Source organism: Penicillium taxi (genome assembly GCF_028828555.1).
Source record: "Penicillium taxi strain IBT 34144 chromosome Unknown utg000004l_segment0_segment0, whole genome shotgun sequence".
NCBI classification, from domain to species: domain Eukaryota; kingdom Fungi; phylum Ascomycota; class Eurotiomycetes; order Eurotiales; family Aspergillaceae; genus Penicillium; species Penicillium taxi.
In genome coordinates, this window is record NW_026643206.1 from 562,666 (window position 1) to 581,540 (window position 18,875).

The following is an 18,875-nucleotide window of genomic DNA, read 5'->3' on the forward strand; positions in this document are numbered from 1 at the left end:
ACCTAATTAGAAACTCCGCTCATTTAACGACTGCCTATTGGATATTCAGATATGCATACGACTACTAAAATGATCAAATCAATGTCGAATGCTCGTATTCAGCTGTCACTCAAGTGCTTGATAGATACACCAAACTTCGACCCAAGACCCCAGGCCAAGTGTACAAGCCTAGATTATATGAGGTAAGCTTGTATTTCCCTAGAAGAGTTCAGATCTATATGACATGAGATATCTACATTCATTAACACCGTCGTGAATTCAGTCAACTAGACATCGTTTTCATACTATCATCAGACTGAAGCCTTTGCCTCAGACATCATTCAGACTAAAAATGGATCCTCGAGAAACCCCTAGCAAGACAGTTTTGGTCTTCGGGCCACAGGCTCTTGCCTTCAATCAGAACTCGTTCCACGACCTACGAGCCGCTATTACAAATTCTGCAGCTCTGGGATGGGTTCCCAGCGCTCTTTTGGAGCTCCCCGACTGCTTTGAAACAGTCTCTAAGGAATTCCCTCACCTCACGGTTGTGCCCGGGGTACGACTACTTCACGCTTTAAGCGAGTGGTTTGCCACAGGAAGCTTGAAGAATCTGACTATATCGCCACATATACCAAACACCATCTTGACTCCCATCACCGTTCTGTCACAGTTGGCTGCCTACGATCGATATATCGACTTACGTGAATCGGGGGGTTTAAAGGGATCACACGCCTTGGCAAACACCGAAAGTGCCGGATTCTGCACTGGTCTTTTAGCCGCACTGGCAGTATCTTTGAGCGATAACAACGCGGAACTTGCGCACAATGGTGCAACGGTGTTACGCCTGGCCATGTTGATCGGGGCTGTTGTGGATGCCCAAGAATCAACCCACGGGGGGTCGACCTCTGTCTCCGCTGTTTGGAGAACCCCAAATGGGTTGGAAGCCCTCGAGAGAATTCTTCAAGACTCTACTGATGTAAGTTTTCAAATTTGCTATTCCTCCTCATGCACTCACCCGTTTCTTCTTCAGGCATATATATCGGTTCGTTATGATGAGGATAGGGCGACTGTGACAACTTCAAGGGACGGCCTTGCGGGGCTAGTGGCAAAGGCCAGCTTAGCCGGCATCACAACGAAGGAAATTGGACTGTCCGGTTCTTTCCACAGTGAGGATCATCGAGGCTTGTTAGATCTTCTGAGCCGCTTTTGTGACTCAAATCCTCCCTTCCGGCTCCTCGCCGCATCAGAGCTGAGGATTCCCTGTAGGAGAGACATAACAGAGACAGGCGAGAACATTATGACGGGAAACCTTTCGGCTATTGCCTTGGAGGCCTTACTCGTAAAGCAATCTCAATGGTGGAATACATTTTCTTCCTTCTGCTCGGTCGAAAAGGAAGCTGCAACCATCATCACCCTTGGGCCAGAGCGATGCACACCCCCATCGCTTCTCCACAAAGTCCCTCCAGGGTTCCAGTTCATACATCTCGCAAATGTCCCAGCTGAGTCTGATAATGGTCACCTGATGCGGTCACTAGGGGAGCCAGATCATGACATTGCTGTGATTGGAATGAGTTGCAAAGTTTCTGGGGCAGATGATCTAGACGAGTTCTGGGAGATTCTCTGCAAAGGAGAGTCTCAGCATACTGAGGTTCCCAAATCGAGGTTTTCATTCGAGACTGGATTTCGGGACTTTGACCCTGAGAAGAAGTGGTACGGTAACTTCATCAAAGACTACAATGCCTTCGATAACCGGTTCTTCAAGAAATCCCCCCGTGAGGCAGCCTCGATGGATCCCCAACAGAGGTTGCTATTAGAGGTCGCTTACCAGGCTGTAGAGCAGTCTGGATATTTTCAAAAGAAGACCCCCTCGTCGGATGTTGGCTGTTATATCGGCACTTGTGCTGTCGACTATGAAAACAATGTGGGCTGCCATGCCCCCAACGCCTTCTCGTCAACCGGCAATCTACGTGGATTTATCGCAGGCAAAGTGAGTCACTACTTTGGCTGGACGGGTCCAGGCCTCACCCTCGACACCGCATGTTCAGGCGCTGCAGTCGCCATACACCAGGCTTGCAGCGCAATTTTCAATGGTGAATGTGAGACAGCGCTTGCTGGCGGCGTAAACATGATTTCCCAGCCACTTGCATACCAGAATCTCGCTGCCGCATCTTTCCTCAGTCCCACGGGGCAGTGTAAGCCTTTCTGTACCCAGGCAGATGGCTACTGCCGTGGAGAGGAGTTGCTGCTGTGTTCTTGAAGAGGAAGTCAGCCGCAATCGCAGATGGTGATCAGATATTTGGTATCATCTCCAGCACGGCAGTTTCACAAAACCGAAACTGTACACCCATATTTGTACCCAACGCGCCATCTCTGTCAGACCTCTTCAGGAAAGTTCTGTCCAAAGCGCATTTGGAACCCAGGCAGATCTCATATGTTGAGGCACACGGAACCGGAACTTCTGTTGGCGACCCTGCAGAATATGAAAGTATCAGTCAGGTTTTTGCCATAGCTAAGCGGGCCAAGGCTCTGCAACTTGGCTCGGTGAAGGGTCTCGTAGGCCACACGGAGAGTACTTCTGGCCTCGTGTCGCTTATAAAAGTACTTCTTATGATGCATGAGAGCTCCATTCCTCCACAGGCAAGCTTCCGGACCATGAACCCACACATTAAAGCCAGCACCTCTATAGCTATCTCGACATCCTCGAAGCCTTGGAGCGATGAGTTCAAGGCAGCACTGATCAACAATTACGGTGCTTCAGGATCAAATGCATCAATGATTGTGACTAAGCCACTCATACAGTCTGCTTCTGTATCCCAGGTTGCCGGAGAGGTCAAGTACCCGTTCTGGCTTTCGGCCTTGGATGATAAGAGCCTTCATGCCAAGGTCAGCAAGCTGAAAACTTTCTTTCAGTCCAAGTCTCGCAATGTTCCTATTTCGACCGTATCCTTCAATATCTCCCGTCAGTCAAATCGACAGCTCAATCGAGCCATCATGATCAGCTGCTCAACAATCCAGGAATTGAATGACAAATTATCTGGGGATTTATCAATCATTGATCGACCTTCATCTCGTCCAGTGGTCCTTTGCTTTGGGGGCCAAGTCTCCACGTTTGTCGGACTGGACCGCAGCATTGTGGAAAACACAACAGTCTTTCGTTCCCACTTGAATGACTGTGACAAAGCTTGTCAGTCCCTCGGATTCGGTAGCATTTATCCTGCTATATTCCAGAGATCAGCAATAGAGGACACTGTCAAGCTCCAACTCTGTATTTTAGCCGTACAATATGCCTCAGCGAAGAGTTGGATTGACTGCGGTATCCAGCCCTCAGCTCTGGTCGGCCATAGTTTTGGAGAACTCACTGCACTCTGCATCTCAGAGGCCTTAAGCCTCGAAGACACAGTGAAGATGATTGCAGGCCGCGCCGGAATTGTCAGAGATCAATGGGGCCCCGAAAAAGGGGCAATGATGGCAGTTGAAGCCGACCTTCATCAGGTTACCGAGCTCGTCCAAATGAGCGATTCGCTAAGTATTGCTTGTTACAACGGTCCTAGGAGCTTCACTATTGCTGGAACGGCTCAAGCAATCGATGATGCCGCACAGACAATTTCTTCCAATGCAAAGTATTCTTCGATGCGTGCGAAGAAACTCAATGTCACCAACGCCTTCCACTCCACTCTGGTTGAGGGCTTAAAGATCAGTCTTGAACTTATGGCAAGTGGCTTGCAGTTCAAGAAGCCAGTGGTGCCGGTAGAATTTTCCACGGAGCAAGAGTCCCATAGGACACTTAGCCCGAAGTTTGTGGCGGACCATATGCGCAACCCCGTTTATTTCAATCATGCGGTGCAAAGACTCTCAAAGAAGTATCCATCCAGTATCTGGCTCGAGATAGGGTCCAACTCTACTGTCACGAACATGGCTAGTCGAGCCATTGGATCATCCTCCGGCAGTTTAAACTCTCAGTTCTTCCTGTCTATGAATATCACTACCGACAATTCAACGACCCATCTCACATCCACGACCCTTAGTCTATGGAAGGCGGGTCTAGACATCGATTTCTGGCAGCACCATCGATCACAGACTAGTCACTATCCTGTATTACTGCTACCACCGTATCAATTCGAGAAGTCTAGACATTGGCTAGACTTGCAGGTCCACTCCACTCCCCCGGTTATTGGGGTCGTCAAAGATGAAAGTCTTTGGGCGTTTGAGGGCTATCAAGACCCCAAGCAGCAATCTGCCCGCTTCCGGATCAATACTGACTCGGGCCTGTACAAAGACCTTTTGTACGGCCACACTATTGCGAAGACAGCGCCAATCTGCCCAGCAACGGTCGAGGTAGAAATCGTAGTTGAAGCGCTGATGAGTCTACGTAGCGAATTTAAAGATGGAATACTTCAACCACAGATACTCAATGTCAGCAACCACGCCCCAGTCTGCTTCGACTCATCGCGCGTTCTTCGGGTTGACATCACAGCCATCGACACCAACACAAAGACTCCACGTGAATGGATATGGAAGTGTATCAGCGAAATCCCTGGAAAGAGCTCGTCCACGACGATCCATGCAGAAGGCCAAATAAATTTTTGTTCAGTCGATGATGCAAGCTTTAAAATGGAGTTTGGCCGATACGAGCGCTTGGTCAACCACCAACGCTGTCTCGATGTCCTTTACGGAAACGATGATTCCGACGACATTCTGCAAGGCCCAAGTATCTACAGAATGTTTGATGACGTTGTCCAGTATGGAGATCAATACCAAGGACTGCAAAGGCTCGTAGGAAGAACCGCAAGAAACGAATCTGCTGGACGAGTGGTCAAGAAATTCAAAAATGAAACTTGGCTTGACGCACATCTATCTGACTGTTTCAGCCAAGTTGGTGGCATTTGGGTCAATTGTATGACCAACAGAAGCCCGGGAGACATTTATATTGCCAACGGGTTCGAGAAATGGGTTCGGTCTCCGAAATTGCGAAACGGTGACTCGCGGCCTGACTTCTGGGATGTCCTTGCATGCCACGAAAATCGTGGTAGTAATGCCTTTCTCACGGATATTTTTATCTTCGACCCCCGTAGTGGAGCATTGTCTGAAGTCATCCTAGGTATCAATTATGCCAAGGTATCAAAGACATCTATGAGCAAGCTACTCTCTCGACTCACTACCGATATGGCGACGAAAGCTCTGGTAGAAACTACCGTGGACACTTCTACCAGCATTCATGATTCGAAGGCTATCGTTCAAATCGTCGCTAAGGGTGCCCAGGAATCCAACATATCGTCTAGCCCAAACATTGACATCACCCCCCGGGTGAGAGAGATTATTGCCGATCTATCTGGACTGGACGCTGCTGAGATCAAGGATGATGCCCATCTACCTGATCTGGGCATCGACTCTCTAATGTGTATGGAGCTTGCGCGTGAGATTGAAGATGCCTTCAGCTGCACAATACCGACGGAGATTCTGATGGAAGTTGACAGCTTCCATGCTCTTGTCCAAAGTGTTGAGTCAACCCTTAGATTTGAGCCGGGTGTTGCCTCCGCCGATGATATTACAGATTCCTCCGCCGGCTTGGGTGACGAAACGGCACAAACCTCGGTGATTCAAACCCCATCAGAACCTGCAGAAGAAAAGACTCTTCATCGCAATGAAGTTAACGGCATCTCTGGGTTCGCAAAGCCTGCGCTTGAACTTCCCTCTTCAGTTGTTCTCGAAGCTTTTGCCGAGTGCAAGGCCCTCACAGATCAGTTTATTGAGGAGTTTGGCTGCAACAACTACCTTGAGACTGTCATGCCGACACAGACTCAGATGTGCATAGAACTCACACTAGATGCGTTCGCGGAGCTTGGCTGTGACCTGAGGGCTGCAAAGCCAGGTCAAGCACTAGAACCTGTTGATCATGTTCCGTCGCTCAGCGGATTAGCTGAATATCTCTATGATATGCTTGATAAAGAATCAGGCTTGATTGAGCTTGATGGCTCCCAGGTCATTCGCACTACAGTCCCGGCCCCAACAGCTTCCAGCTCTGAGCTTTTACAGATCCTGTTACGCGACGCTCCTGAGCATTCATATCCGCATAAGCTAACGCATTTCGCTGGCTCAAGGCTCGCGGATGTTTTGTCTGGAAGGTCTGATGGAATCAATGTGATATTCGGCTCGGCAGAAGGGAGGGAGTTAGCCTCGGGTCTCTATGCCGATTCTCCCCTCAACAGGCTGTCTTACACACAGATGCAGGACTTTGTGAAACGGCTAGTCTCAAGGTTACCTGCAGATGGTACTCCACTGAAGATTCTGGAGCTCGGAGCTGGGACTGGAGGAACTACGAAGTGGGTTGTTCCACTTTTAGCAGAATTAGGTATCCCTGTGGAATATACATTCAGTGATCTCGCCCCATCATTCGTGGCGGCTGCTAGAAAAAGGTTCGGGAAAGATTACCCGTTCATGAAGTTTCAGACGGTCGATGTGGAAAAGGAGCCGCCCACAGAGCTCATAAACAGCCAGCACATGGTATTAGCCAGCAATGCTGTGCATGCGACCCATAGCTTGACCAGGTCGCTCGGCAACATCCGAAAGACGCTTCGCCCAGACGGTTTCACGATGATTCTAGAAATGACCAGGACCATTTATTGGGTTGATATGATCTTTGGTTTGCTCGAAGGATGGTGGCTGTTTGACGATGGCCGCAATCACGCGATCGCACACCAGTCCCGCTGGGAACAAGATCTGTACTCAGTTGGTTACAGCCATGTCGACTGGACTGACGGCAATCATCCTGAGTCAACAATCCAACGCATTATCGTCGGCATGAATGGTAATGGGGATAGTGGAATTCCTTCTGAAGCCGAGGCCAGGCAGTGCATAGTGGACGCCTTTGTGAAAAAGTACACCCTTGGCTTTTCTGTGCCATCCTCTGCCCAAAAGCCAACTGTTCCGGGAAATAATTTGTGCATACTGGTAACAGGAGCCACAGGGAGCTTGGGATCGCACATTGTTGAATATCTATCGCACTTGCCTCAAGTCAAAACTGTCCTCTGCTTGAACCGGAAAACGGCATCAGATGCGCATATTCGCCAGGTTGAGGCTTTGAAATCGCGAGGCATCAGCTCCACAGAGCTTTCAAAGGTAGAGGTGATCGAGACTGATTCGTCTAAGCCACTTCTAGGTCTTGAACAAGAGACATACGACGAGCTTACCGCCAAAGTTACGCACATTATCCACAATGCGTGGCCGATGAGTGGGACGCGGCCATTGAAGGGGTTCGAGGGTCAGTTTAAAGTTATGCGCAACCTTATCGACCTCGCTAGTGCGGCAGGGTCTGCTCACGGCTCACTTATCGGTTTCCAGTTCATCTCGTCCATTGCAGTCGTGGGCCACCATCCTTCTACCCGGACAAGCCACAACCTCGTCCCAGAAGAAAGGATTCATACTGCTGCGTCGGTCCTCCCGAATGGATACGGTGATGCGAAGTGGGTGTGTGAGCGCATGCTGGACGAGACTCTTCACCGATATCCTCAGCATTTCACTGCCATGGCAGTAAGACTAGGTCAGATCGCGGGATCGAGGACAAGTGGCTACTGGAACCATATGGAGCACTTCACATTCATGGTTCAGTCGTCTCAGACCCTCAGAGCCTTCCCAAATCTCGAAGGCGTGATGTCCTGGACCCCAGTTAACGACGTCGCGGCCACGTTGGGAGAGCTTCTTCTCCAAGACAGCAGCCCATACCCGATTTACCACATTGACAACCCAGTGCGTCAGCCGTGGAGCGAAATGGCTTCAGTGCTAGCCAGCTCGATTGGCGCCGAGCTTGTTTCTTTCCAGGAGTGGGTTGACAGGGTTAAGTCTTACCCGGGTCCTATCGAAAAAGAGAACCCGGCAATGAAGCTCATCGATTTCTTCGACCATGACTACACTCGCATGTCGTGTGGTGGGCTGTTATTGGACACTACCCTCGCTTGCAAACATTCAAGAACCCTCCGCAATGTGGGGCCAGTAGAAGCTCATGTTACGCGGAAATATGTCGATGCGTGGAAAGCGGCTGGCTTTTTGAAGCCATAAATCTTGCCTGTACATCAGATCATGTGGGCGATATTCAGACTGTTAATCATTGGTGCGAAAGAACCGAAAAGAGGTAGAAAGCCCCATCATATTCGTTGAGTGGAAAGGACCTCAGGCAAAATGGAATCACATGACCTGATCCAACAGAAATTGTACATTGAAATGTCCATTCTGTTCTAAGGTTTTTTTGGATCTAGGTAATTTGGCGCCTGTGGGTTTTACGGAGCTGTGGAGTTTCAGTTTCTGTAATACTTTTATTACTCTCATATGTTGCATATATTTTGTGGGCAAGACAGATGACAACCTTCGATGAACATATAGTACATAGTTACATACCATTGATTCCTATACGAGTAATTGAATCACAGGTAAGAGCATACATATTTACTGAGAAATGTGCGTGATACGAAAATTTATGATTATTTGAACTTAGAAATCATGAATTATACTTAATATTGACCGAAAATTGAAGGTTGAGTCTTGAAATTAGTGCGCATCCTCACTAAAATCTCAGTAGGTCTGCTTGGAACCTCGAACATTTGAATATACAATGATCTAATTTAAAATAAGACATTCTCATTCATGTTGATTTAGGCTAGCCAACAAACTTAGTAATCTTGCTCCACTCCTCATGCGTCTTCAACCCCTCCAAGTCATCATCCCTCAAACACACCAGAACAGGCACATATCGACCTTCCGCCGGCATGAAATAGATACAACCGGGAATAGGCGCCAGATTTGGACGGCGTGCAAACTTCGGCATGCCAATCAGAGAGCCAAATGAATGGAAAAAATCCGCATTAGGTACAGCCGACGCGCCGATATCAGTGTCTGGGTTATACATTCCTCCATACATGACCTGCGTCTTGTCGGGTTGGTCAGCAATATAAGTCGCGTAGCTGCGGACGCAAAATTCATTATTGACTTCGTTAAGACTTTTCCGTAATGCGCAGGCAATGGTTGAGATGGGAGCTTCCTGCAGCTTCTCGAAGGTCGCTCGCGTCGCAGAGTGGTATACCATGTGGCCCATATACTCATGCGAGACACCCATTGCTCGTCGGGAATCGACAGCGCGACCGAACTTGGATATGGCATCTGGAGATCGGCCATTACGGACGCGCACGCCCGCGAGAATCTTCCAGTAGAAAGCGCTTAACGCGTCGTTGCTGGTGATGTAAGGGACCAAGGGGTCATACCCCTCAGGATTGGAGGCGAGGGCCTTAATTCCGGGAACAGCCAGGTCATCCAGGAGAAAATAGGCCCATTTTGGTATCATAGCTCCAGAGGGAGGTACGGGTCGAGTGAAGCCCTCTGGGAGCTTGAGATAGCTGTGGTCTCTGATTGGGTCACCAGGGGCAATCAGGGGAATCACCTTTGCTCGATCTCGGTTACCCTCCTCTACGGCCGAGGGAGGGAATTCTTCGCCTCGCATAGCTGTCGCAAACAACTGGATAACCTGCATCATGCCGCTGGCATCAATGATATTGTGTTGGGCGGAGAAGTTGAGTAGCAGTCCGCCCTGAATGAAGTTGGCCTGTATGGCGATGATCGGTGCAGGGTTCTCAGGCGAGTCCTGATAACTGGCTGGGAATCCAGGGTAGGGGGCGATCAGATTGCCATCGATCATAGAGCATGGTGCATTGGCCTCAACAAATTTAGCAAATGGTGGAAGGCTATCGCTGTAGTCTTTGATGCGCACTATGCTGTTCGGGGAGGTTGCTGTTGCAGGCCATGGAAGAGGCTTGAAGAGTCCGGAATTGCCTGGTCCACTATCTTCGTTGATAACTGCGCCAGCTAGCCATGGGAAGCTGGCTGTAAGTTTGTCGGCGGCCCTTTGTAATGATTCAGCGATGCTATTCTGTGGTGTGTCGCCGTCTATCTTGAAGCCAAGAGTGCCATGGTTGTATGTCTTGAGAATGGGAAGTTGACCAATCACGTCTTGGTAAAGCGACATCTTGTTGGTATAATGCTAGAGGGAACAATTTGCCTGATCAGTTTTGAAAGTAAATTTGAAAGCTTTATCAGTGGAAGGTCATGAAATGCATTGGAATATGACTGCAGCAGCGAGTGATGATGTTGGGAATAGAAACTCCGGCCGTGATACTCCGGTTGTTGTAAGCCAGCGTCATTTCTTTTTCGTCCTATTTGATTCGAGATTTTCTTGTGAATTTTGTCTTCCAGTATTCGCGAGAAAAAAAATAAATCCGATGGGCTCATTTACAACTGCCCCCTTCAACGTCGCTATCGTCGGCGGCGGAATTGCCGGCGTGACAGTTGCCCTTGGCCTCCTCTCCCGAGGAATTCCTGTCAAGCTCTATGAACGAGCCGGATGTTTTCACGAGATCGGTGCCGGAATCGGCATGTCTCCAAATGCTGAGCGAGCCATGTTAAGCCTGGACCCGCGCATCCACGCTGTCTTTCGTAAACTCGCCACCCCAAACACGGAGGACTGGTTCCAATATGTCGATGGATTCTACAACTCACAGATCGGCGATGGAGAGGATCTTCTTTTCAAAATTTATTTGGGCAATCGAGGATTTGAGGGTTGTCGACGGTCGGACTTCCTTGCAGAACTCGCCGAAATGATCCCTGAGAACTGTATCGAGTTCCAAAAGGAAGTCATCTCCGTGACGGAAGCTGGCTACTCTGATAATGAGGGCGGGGTAACCGTTCTACATTTTGCTGACGGCACGGTAGCGGAAGCTGATATTGTGCTGGGCTGCGATGGCCTGCGCTCAAAGATTCGCCAACTCATTCTCGGAGTGGACAATCCCGCCTCCCCGCCCTCCTACAGTCACAAGTTTGCCTTTCGTGGGCTCATCCCTATGCAAAAGGCAAGGGAAGCTCTAGGCCAGGACAAATCATCCACTCGATATATGCACCTGGGCCACAATGGCCATGTGCTCACGTTTCCAGTTGCTATGGGCACGATCCTCAATGTTGTGGCCTTTGTTACTGATCCGGGAGATTGGCCTAGCAAGGAGCGACTTACTCTACCAGCCATCAAAGAGGAAGCGATTCGTTACTTTACTGGCTTTGGTCCTGTCGTCACCTCCATCATGGAGATGTTGGATGACAAGCTGGATAAGTGGGGTATCTTCGACCTATTCGATAACCCAGTACCTTCATATGTCTCGGAAGGAGGTTTGATAGGTCTTGTCGGCGATGCGGCACATGCCTCAGCCCCCCATCATGGTGCGGGTGCCGGGTGTGCTATTGAAGATGCCCTCGCCTTGGCAGTCATATTAGAAGATGCCGTAGCAGTACTGCAAAACTCATCTGATGGTGCCCAGAGGAAAAGGGTTTTACAAGCTGTCCTCTCCACCTATAACGATGTACGCCACGAACGTACCCAATGGCTTGTTCAGAGTAGTCGGTTTATTGGTGAGATGTATGAGTGGCAGGTACCAGAGATAAATAATGATGCCATTAAGGGTCTTGCAGAGGCCGAGTCGCGATGTCGCAAAATTTGGGACTATGATATTGATGCAATGGTCAAAGAGGCAAGGGAGTTGTTTGCAGCAAAGATTTGAGGCAGTAAGACCTGATTCCAAAACTTCCATTCTGCAGTGTCAGCTGGTCACTTCAGAATATATTTTGGCCTTATAGTGTCGCTGTTATCATACACTACCGGAAGTCCGGAGTGGAATAAGAGTATATTCCATGAGAACTCTTTTCAATCTTAATAATGAACTTTTCAAAAAAATTAACTCGTTTGTGGTAGGAATTACCACTAGCAGTTTAGACTCAGCAGGTTTATCTGAGGTTCATAGACTTCCAATACAGCAATAAATAACACAGACCTCATACCACTGTAGAGAGAAAAACCCGCTATACTCTTATGCATCCTCTACCTAACAGGTGAAATTTCATCCATTTTACAAAAAAGACTTCAATAGTGTAATTACTACTAGCTAGTGACCCTACGTAGATGAGAACGATGAAGGTGGAAATCGATAAGATTCGAAGATGGAGAAGGGAAGATAGAGAGAGTGAGGCTCTGCTCTATGATCCACCTGATATAGGTGCTAGTCCTGACCCGTTGGCGGTCCGCCAAAGCTGTCTGCCCAATGCCGGCAGAAAGAATGCAGCTTTGTCGAGGTCTCACATCTACGCGTGCCTTACGTTCCTCTGGTCATGGTCTACGGTCTGAGATTGTGACCATAGCCGATAAATTCCATAACCTGAACCTCTAGGTCATATCGACAGTTGATCAACTCTCAAAAACATCAAGCATCAATCAAGCACCTATGGCCGACCGGAGACATAAAAACCCAAGCCCTCTGTCTCATGTCATCATCGTTCATTCCCTCTTTCGTCGAAACCGTGGCTTTGGGGAACTTCCGGAAGAAATGGGTCGCCCCGAGCCGCAGTTCCGTGTGGGCAAGGTTAGTCCCGACGCAGGCTAAAAGCTTATTAGTTCTGCCATGCCGACTCGAATGGAAGGGAAAATAACTCACATCGTGTACCAGCACCAAAGCCCATGTATGCCTCTTCCATCTCCTTGGTTGGGTTTACCCAGCGCTCGGGATCAAAGCTATATAAAAAGTCAGCAAATTGTAGACTTCGATTGACAACAGGAGAACTAAACTGGAGAGCGTTTGGGAAATAATCCTCTCTTCTATGAAGACTGTAACATTGGGTGGAAATCGTCGTCCCTTCAGGAATGAAGTAACCGTTGAGTTCAACACCTCCCTTTGGAACAGCTCGAGGTAAGACAGAGGGGACGGCAGCATAGAGACGGACTGATTCCTGAATGACACAGTTGAGATACGGCAAATTGCGCACATTGTTGTGCTTAAAGCCCTCCGGTAATTGTGAAACCTCAGCTACAAGCTTATCGCGGACTTCGGGATGTTTGCAGATAGCCCAGATTGTAAAGGTCATGACAGTGGCCGTGGTATGGCTACCCGCTGTGATATTCGATCCTGCAAGATGAGTAATCTGTATATCCGTGAAGCCCTTGTCACCTTTGTCGAAAAGAGGAGTGAATAGAGTCGGCTTGGGGTTCTCTTCAGTGAGTAGCTTTTTATATGCCTTTATCGTCTCAGTAGCCCATACCGCTGCACGGGGTCCGGCGTTGAGGAGCTTATTAAATACTGGGAGCTGGAGCCAGTTGGCGAACGTGAGAACAGAGGGCATCGTGGTTCGAACTGCGTGGATAGGACCGAGACCCTCCAGATAGTCCATGATATACCGGTTCTCTTCCTCGTCCTCCAAGATATTGACACTGGCACCGTAACTGAGTTCAGTGATGATGTCGAGGGCCATATAGATCCACCACTTTAAGACATCGATGCAGCCTCGCTGTTCCAGCTCCTCTTCCATCTTGGAGAGGGCCTTGGCCATCTTCTCTGCCACCACAGGCTCGAGCTTCTGAAGATAGTTGTCTTGGAAGGGACCGCCCAACAAACGACGCCAACGGGTGTGGACAGTGGGGTCGGTGAGATTCATGAGTGTTTCTACTCCTGGAGGAGCCAATGAGTGGTACCAGTCCGACTTTAGGTATCCTCTATTGACTTTGTGGATGATTCGTACGGCGTCAATGTCGGAGACATCGACGTGACCAGGAGCGTAGCGAACAATGGGCCCTATCGGAGATTTAGTCAGTTTTATTATGAAATTTTTAATTGCGTGAGAAGGTCAAACCGTATTTTTGATGAAGACTATGGACATAGTCGTGACGATGCCCGCGGACATAGTATGAGGTTTCGACCATGCCGGTCCATCGCGAGAAAATTGGTCCTGGGATCTTGGAGAGAGGATCTTTGTAGGCTCGAAAGAGGGCGAATGTGAGAGTCAGTGCTGTTGCCCACACTGCAATGAACCAGAATGGTACTAATGAGATTATCTCATAAATAGTCAACCCGATGCCTGCCATGTTGTATATGGATGTTGAAGTCAATCCAATTATTTGACCATTCGTCCCTTTAATCGAAAGTATTGTATAATATTATATTGTATATCAAGATCTCCAGTACAATTGTCCTTACATTGCGTTCTGACTGGCTACGGACAAACAAATGCAATTGTCGGCATTCGGATTCCGAATGCCGAAACCAAGTCACGAGGTCTATTCTGTTACAAGACAACTGCGACTCCCCCTTTCCCATCGGCTTCCGCACCCGGATGCCGTCACATACTGTGCAGCAAAGAAACCAATGGATATCAATACGCTAGTGGATATCAAGGTCTAACATACGATGCCGCCCGATCGCACTCAACGGTACGGAAGGGCATGTACCTCCTTGCGCACATCTCGGAAGCTTTCAGATAGATTTTCTGACTGAACAATAGGCTTGTGCAAACTGCTCCCAATCTAAATGTAAATGTGTCACGAGACCTGGTAACCAGGGCTGTGAGAGGTGTTATCGTCTGAAGAAACCTTGCCTACCCGGCGACTCGACTCGTACTCTCAACGCCGAAAAGAACAATCCCAATTTTCGCATAGCTCGTCTGGAAGGGAAACTCGATGGTCTTGTGTCCCTACTGGGTGGAGGGCAAGTGGCGTTGAACGCCCATATTACCCCGCCTGCCTCCACTTCGATCGCGATCTCCCCTCTATCCACTACAAGTGGAGCCTCATCGACCTCAGCCCTAACCTTGAATTTGTCGCCGGAAGCATGTTTGGTCAAATTTCGCACCTACATGCTCAAATATTTCGCCTTTTTGCATATTCCCGACACGGAATTTCTACGCCGAGAACGACCGTTCTTGTTCCTCTGTATCATGGCTGCAGCCGCCCCATCAACGCAAACAAAGATTGAACTAGGAGAACAAATTAAGCAGACCTTAACAGATCGCATCTTTCTAGACAATAATTTGAATGCTATCAATATCGACCTACTCCTCGGGCTATTAACATTTCTCGCTTGGGGCCATGACCATCTGCTTCACGGCACTGCGGCGAGATTGTCACGTTTTACGCAGCTGGCTATGTCGGTGGTATTCGACCTCCGTCTGAACAAACCACTACCAGATGACCCAAATATGCTTCCAGTCAGGGGAACTTGCTTGGTCTCGAATGCTTCGGCTAGATCTCTCGAGGAGAGACGTGCTGTCCTGGGGTGTTTCGTAATGAGTTCAATGTTTGTTTCTCGTCCTTGAATAAACGTGCGTATCTAATCGTTCTTAGTGTTTCATCGTACTTTGCGCAGATCGACGAAATGCGTTGGACGCCGTATATGACAGAATGTCTAGACGTCTTGAGTCGAAGCACAGAGTCCCCCTATGACGAGATGTTTGCACATCAAGTCAGACTGCAGCGTGTTGCAGGAGAGGTAGAGAGCGCAAAACTTACATTGACAAGTCCACCATCATTCTACCTACCAGTTTTTCAAACGAAGGTCAATGATATTAAGACAAAAATCCCACCACATTTGCAGCAAGAAGGTGAGTTTATAATAAACCGTACCTTCAAAAGCAAAGTGCTAAATATCAAACAGTACCACTGCTGGCTTCAGTCTATTACGCAGAATTAAGTATGGTTGGCTTGGCACTGTCCAAGAAGGATAGCTGCGATTTTGGCTTTCAACGAACCGACTGTCTCTACGAATTTCTCAACACAGCCAAGCTCGCCTTTGAAAACTTCTTTAATATCCCTCTCGTCGAATACTTCGGTCTTTCATTTCCATTCTTTACACAACTTGCCCGTTACCTCATTGTCTTGTCTAAGTTGTCAACTCTGAACGATCCCAGTTGGGATACGAGTCTTGCACGATCGACGGTTGACGTCTTGGAAGTAATTGACCAACTGCTCAGCAATATCCAGCGCGCAAAGGCTGCGGAGAGCGAGGAGTCTACTGGGGGTGCGCTCGACAAATCAACGGGGATATTCACATCGTTGAGAGGTTGGTGTGCAGCAAAGCTTGCAGAAGGTAGTGTCGGAAGCGTGCAGGGTGATAATACTAGCTTTCAACCGGATGTGAATAGTGACACGCAGTTTCAAGCGCTGTTTCTTGAAGATTCGTGGTGGAGGGATAGTTTTGATGTATTTTTGCAGGGAAATGATTTTCTTTGACTCAAGTATAGGCGTGAAGTGCTAGAATCTGAATCGGAGTTTAGATTTATAGGATATCACATTTATCCACCTCTTCCTTGGAGTATTAAAGGTGCAAATTCGCTGTGTGAGTGATCTTAATAGACCCCCAGGGTCTATTAAGAAAGGATCTGCGCAATGGTTTTGGCATTATTAAACATAAATGCAGTCTCAATAGTAACTCCGGATCGGGATGTAATGACATACTGCAGTTGGAGTCCGATTCCCTGGAATTCGGTGTTCGGTGAGCTGGATCCCGATCCTTAAGACAAAGGGGCAAACTGGCTGATGTATATGTGCCGTGAACCATTTTAAATTGCATATGCAGCTCCACATATCAGAGCGAAGAAGTGAGCAGTACTTATTATAGCCACAGAGAAGAGCACAATTCCTCTCCCTGATACAATTCCAGCTACAATGGTGGAGACAGAGCCCGAGAAACCTCCTAGCGATGAAGTGCATCAGGATGATGATCTGGAAGATGGCGAATACATCACTGGATTCAGTTTATGGGCCATTTTGATTTCGGGAACTCTCGTGCAATTTGTTATGATGCTTGATCAGTCTATTATTGCGACAGTATGCATTTGATTCCCAATATCAGTTGATGAGATATTAACCCTTTCACAGGCTGTTCCGTATATCACGGATGAGTTCCACTCTCTCCTTGATGTGGGTTGGTATGGAAGTGCATATCAACTAGCGAGGTTAGTGCGACCATATTGAATACTGAAACAACAAGCTAAGATAATGGATAGTGCTGCTTTCCAACCTTTAACCGGCAAGCTATACACCTACTTGCGCATCAAGGTGAGTGGTTTTCTTCCATATAATGAACTATATCTAATCCAAGCCAGTGGACATTCTTTGCCTTCTTCTTTGTATTTGAACTCGGATCGCTGCTTTGTGCTATTGCCAGATCTTCTAAGATGTTGATTGTAGCTCGAGCCATTGCCGGTCTGGGTGGTTCGGGTTTGCTGAACGGTGGTTTAACCATGATCTCTGCCTGTTTACCGAAGCACAAACGTCCAGCAGCGATGGGAATGATTATTTCAAGTAATAAAACTATCACATTATTCTATCAATAGTTTCTGATAATATCCAGTTGGGCAGCTGGGTCAAGCTCTGGGCCCCCTGATTGGAGGAGCGTTTACTGAAAAAGTGACATGGCGATGGTTAGCCCTATCCTCTCCAAAGCTAAATCATTCTAATGGCTAACAGATATCAAACTAGGTGTTTCTACATCAACCTCCCCATCGGCGGCGTTGTTCTTGCCCTCCTCGCTACTCTCGACATCCCAGACCGGATCGTAAAGCCTGATTTCCGAACCCTCCTGCGCACTATTGTGACAACGCTCGATATTCTCGGTTTCCTCATCTTTGCCCCCGCTGCAATAATGTTCTTCCTTGCTCTCCAGTACGGTGGAAATCAATACGCATGGAACAGCGCCACGGTGATTGGCCTTCTTGTTGGTGCGGGAGTAACATTCCTCATTTTCCTTGGATGGGAGTACTACCGCGGCGATAATGCTATGATTCCGCTCTCGATGCTAAGGAAGCGGATTATTTGGTCGAGCTGTCTGACCATGTTTTTCATCACGGGTGTATTAACCTGTGGAGCGTACTATCTGCCGATATATTTTCAGGCTGTTCAGGGATCGTCGCCAATTATGAGTGGTGTTTATTATTTACCCAATATCCTCTTGCAGATCACCATGGCTATGTTATCAGGAATCATGGGTGAGTATATTTTCTCTATCATGGATTGAGGTTGATTGCTGAAACTCCCATTAGTCCAGAGATTCGGCTTTTATCTCCCATGGGTGGTTGGGGGAACTGCATTGGCAAGTATTGGGTATGGACTTCTCACGATGCTCACACCCACATACAAGACTGCAAACCGGGTTGGATTCCAGATCTTGGCTGGTGCGGGTCTGGGAAGTGCTGCTGCAATGGTAACATTCTTCTTTTCTTTGCCCTACAACGAAAATTTTGCTAACAAATGAATAGCCCTTCGTTGCCGTTCAAAATCTAATGCCGCACGCCCAAATCTCTGTCGCCATGGCAGTCCTCGTATTTTCCTTGAACTTTGGAGGAGCAACCTTCCTGACGTTCGCCGAAACAGATTTCAGCCAAAGTCTCCCGGTTGCAATCTCCAAATACGCACCTGGAGTAGATCCAAGCGTTATTATCGCTGCTGGTGCGACGGGCTTCCGGAGTGTGGTTCCCGCAGATAAGTTGGACGGTGTTTTGAAGGCGTATAGCAAGAGTGTCGATCACGTGTTTTATTTGGTTTGTGCATCTGCTGCGGCGGCATTTTGTTGTGCTTGGGGGATGGGGTGGCAGGATATTAGGAAACATAGAATTAAGGCGCAGGATCCGACAGCAGCTTAAAGCGAAGGACGGGGAAATAGCGACGGAAGCGATGGATTCAGGACTTGATATAGATGGTTTGTTACAGCAGGCATCAAACTCATGGTCTGTTTTAATATAATTTTGCATAACACGTCTTCAAGATTCTCCCAATCATTATGTGTATTCAACTTTGCTATGTCCATTTCAAATCTGGTAGTTCTTCCAAGAATCAGTCTTGCAAATACCACACCATACTGTTCAATCTTTCTTCTTGTATCATTTTCAGTAAACCCTAACAAAATTTAGCCGTGAAGCTGACTTTACTGATTCTTGAAGAGGAAGATAAAGCAAACTGTATTCTAGCGAAGAACAAGATCCGTTCGAAGAAAGAGGCGGGATATCAGTAATAGGCTCTTTTCCTGGCTCCTCCCTACACTTTAGACACACTTAGT

General features: G+C 48.0%; 6 protein-coding genes across 6 annotated transcripts; 4 read left to right on the forward strand and 2 right to left on the reverse strand.

Moving 5' to 3' along the window:
* Positions 1 to 331: 331 nt before the first annotated feature.
* Positions 332 to 8,031, forward strand: N7495_005120 (Polyketide synthase; the record flags this gene model as incomplete). Its single annotated transcript, XM_057207771.1, has 3 exons — positions 332 to 955; positions 1,010 to 2,171; positions 2,219 to 8,031. The coding sequence occupies 3 exons, from the start codon at positions 332 to 334 to the stop codon at positions 8,029 to 8,031; spliced, it is 7,599 nt and encodes a 2,532-aa protein (XP_057061545.1).
* A 595-nt stretch (positions 8,032 to 8,626) lies between these two features.
* On the reverse strand, positions 8,627 to 9,985 carry N7495_005121 (uncharacterized protein; the record flags this gene model as incomplete). Its single annotated transcript, XM_057207772.1, has 1 exon — positions 8,627 to 9,985. The coding sequence occupies one exon, from the start codon at positions 9,983 to 9,985 to the stop codon at positions 8,627 to 8,629; it is 1,359 nt and encodes a 452-aa protein (XP_057061546.1).
* Positions 9,986 to 10,238: 253 nt separating this feature from the next.
* Positions 10,239 to 11,564, forward strand: N7495_005122 (Vacuolar basic amino acid transporter 3; the record flags this gene model as incomplete). Its single annotated transcript, XM_057207773.1, has 1 exon — positions 10,239 to 11,564. One exon carries the CDS (start codon positions 10,239 to 10,241, stop codon positions 11,562 to 11,564), a length of 1,326 nt encoding a protein of 441 aa, XP_057061547.1.
* Positions 11,565 to 12,260: 696 nt separating this feature from the next.
* N7495_005123 (Cytochrome P450) lies at positions 12,261 to 13,912 on the reverse strand (the record flags this gene model as incomplete). Its single annotated transcript, XM_057207774.1, has 4 exons — positions 12,261 to 12,436; positions 12,492 to 12,568; positions 12,623 to 13,622; positions 13,681 to 13,912. The coding sequence occupies 4 exons, from the start codon at positions 13,910 to 13,912 to the stop codon at positions 12,261 to 12,263; spliced, it is 1,485 nt and encodes a 494-aa protein (XP_057061548.1).
* Positions 13,913 to 14,182: 270 nt separating this feature from the next.
* Positions 14,183 to 16,051, forward strand: N7495_005124 (uncharacterized protein; the record flags this gene model as incomplete). Its single annotated transcript, XM_057207775.1, has 4 exons — positions 14,183 to 14,257; positions 14,329 to 15,119; positions 15,167 to 15,423; positions 15,477 to 16,051. Coding segments are annotated over 4 exons (1,698 nt in total), but the record flags the coding sequence as incomplete, so codon positions are not given.
* Positions 16,052 to 16,486: 435 nt separating this feature from the next.
* N7495_005125 (Major facilitator superfamily domain general substrate transporter) lies at positions 16,487 to 18,462 on the forward strand (the record flags this gene model as incomplete). Its single annotated transcript, XM_057207776.1, has 8 exons — positions 16,487 to 16,648; positions 16,700 to 16,776; positions 16,828 to 16,879; positions 16,927 to 17,125; positions 17,175 to 17,244; positions 17,303 to 17,808; positions 17,863 to 18,023; positions 18,079 to 18,462. 8 exons carry the CDS (start codon positions 16,487 to 16,489, stop codon positions 18,460 to 18,462), a joined length of 1,611 nt encoding a protein of 536 aa, XP_057061550.1.
* Positions 18,463 to 18,875: the final 413 nt, after the last annotated feature.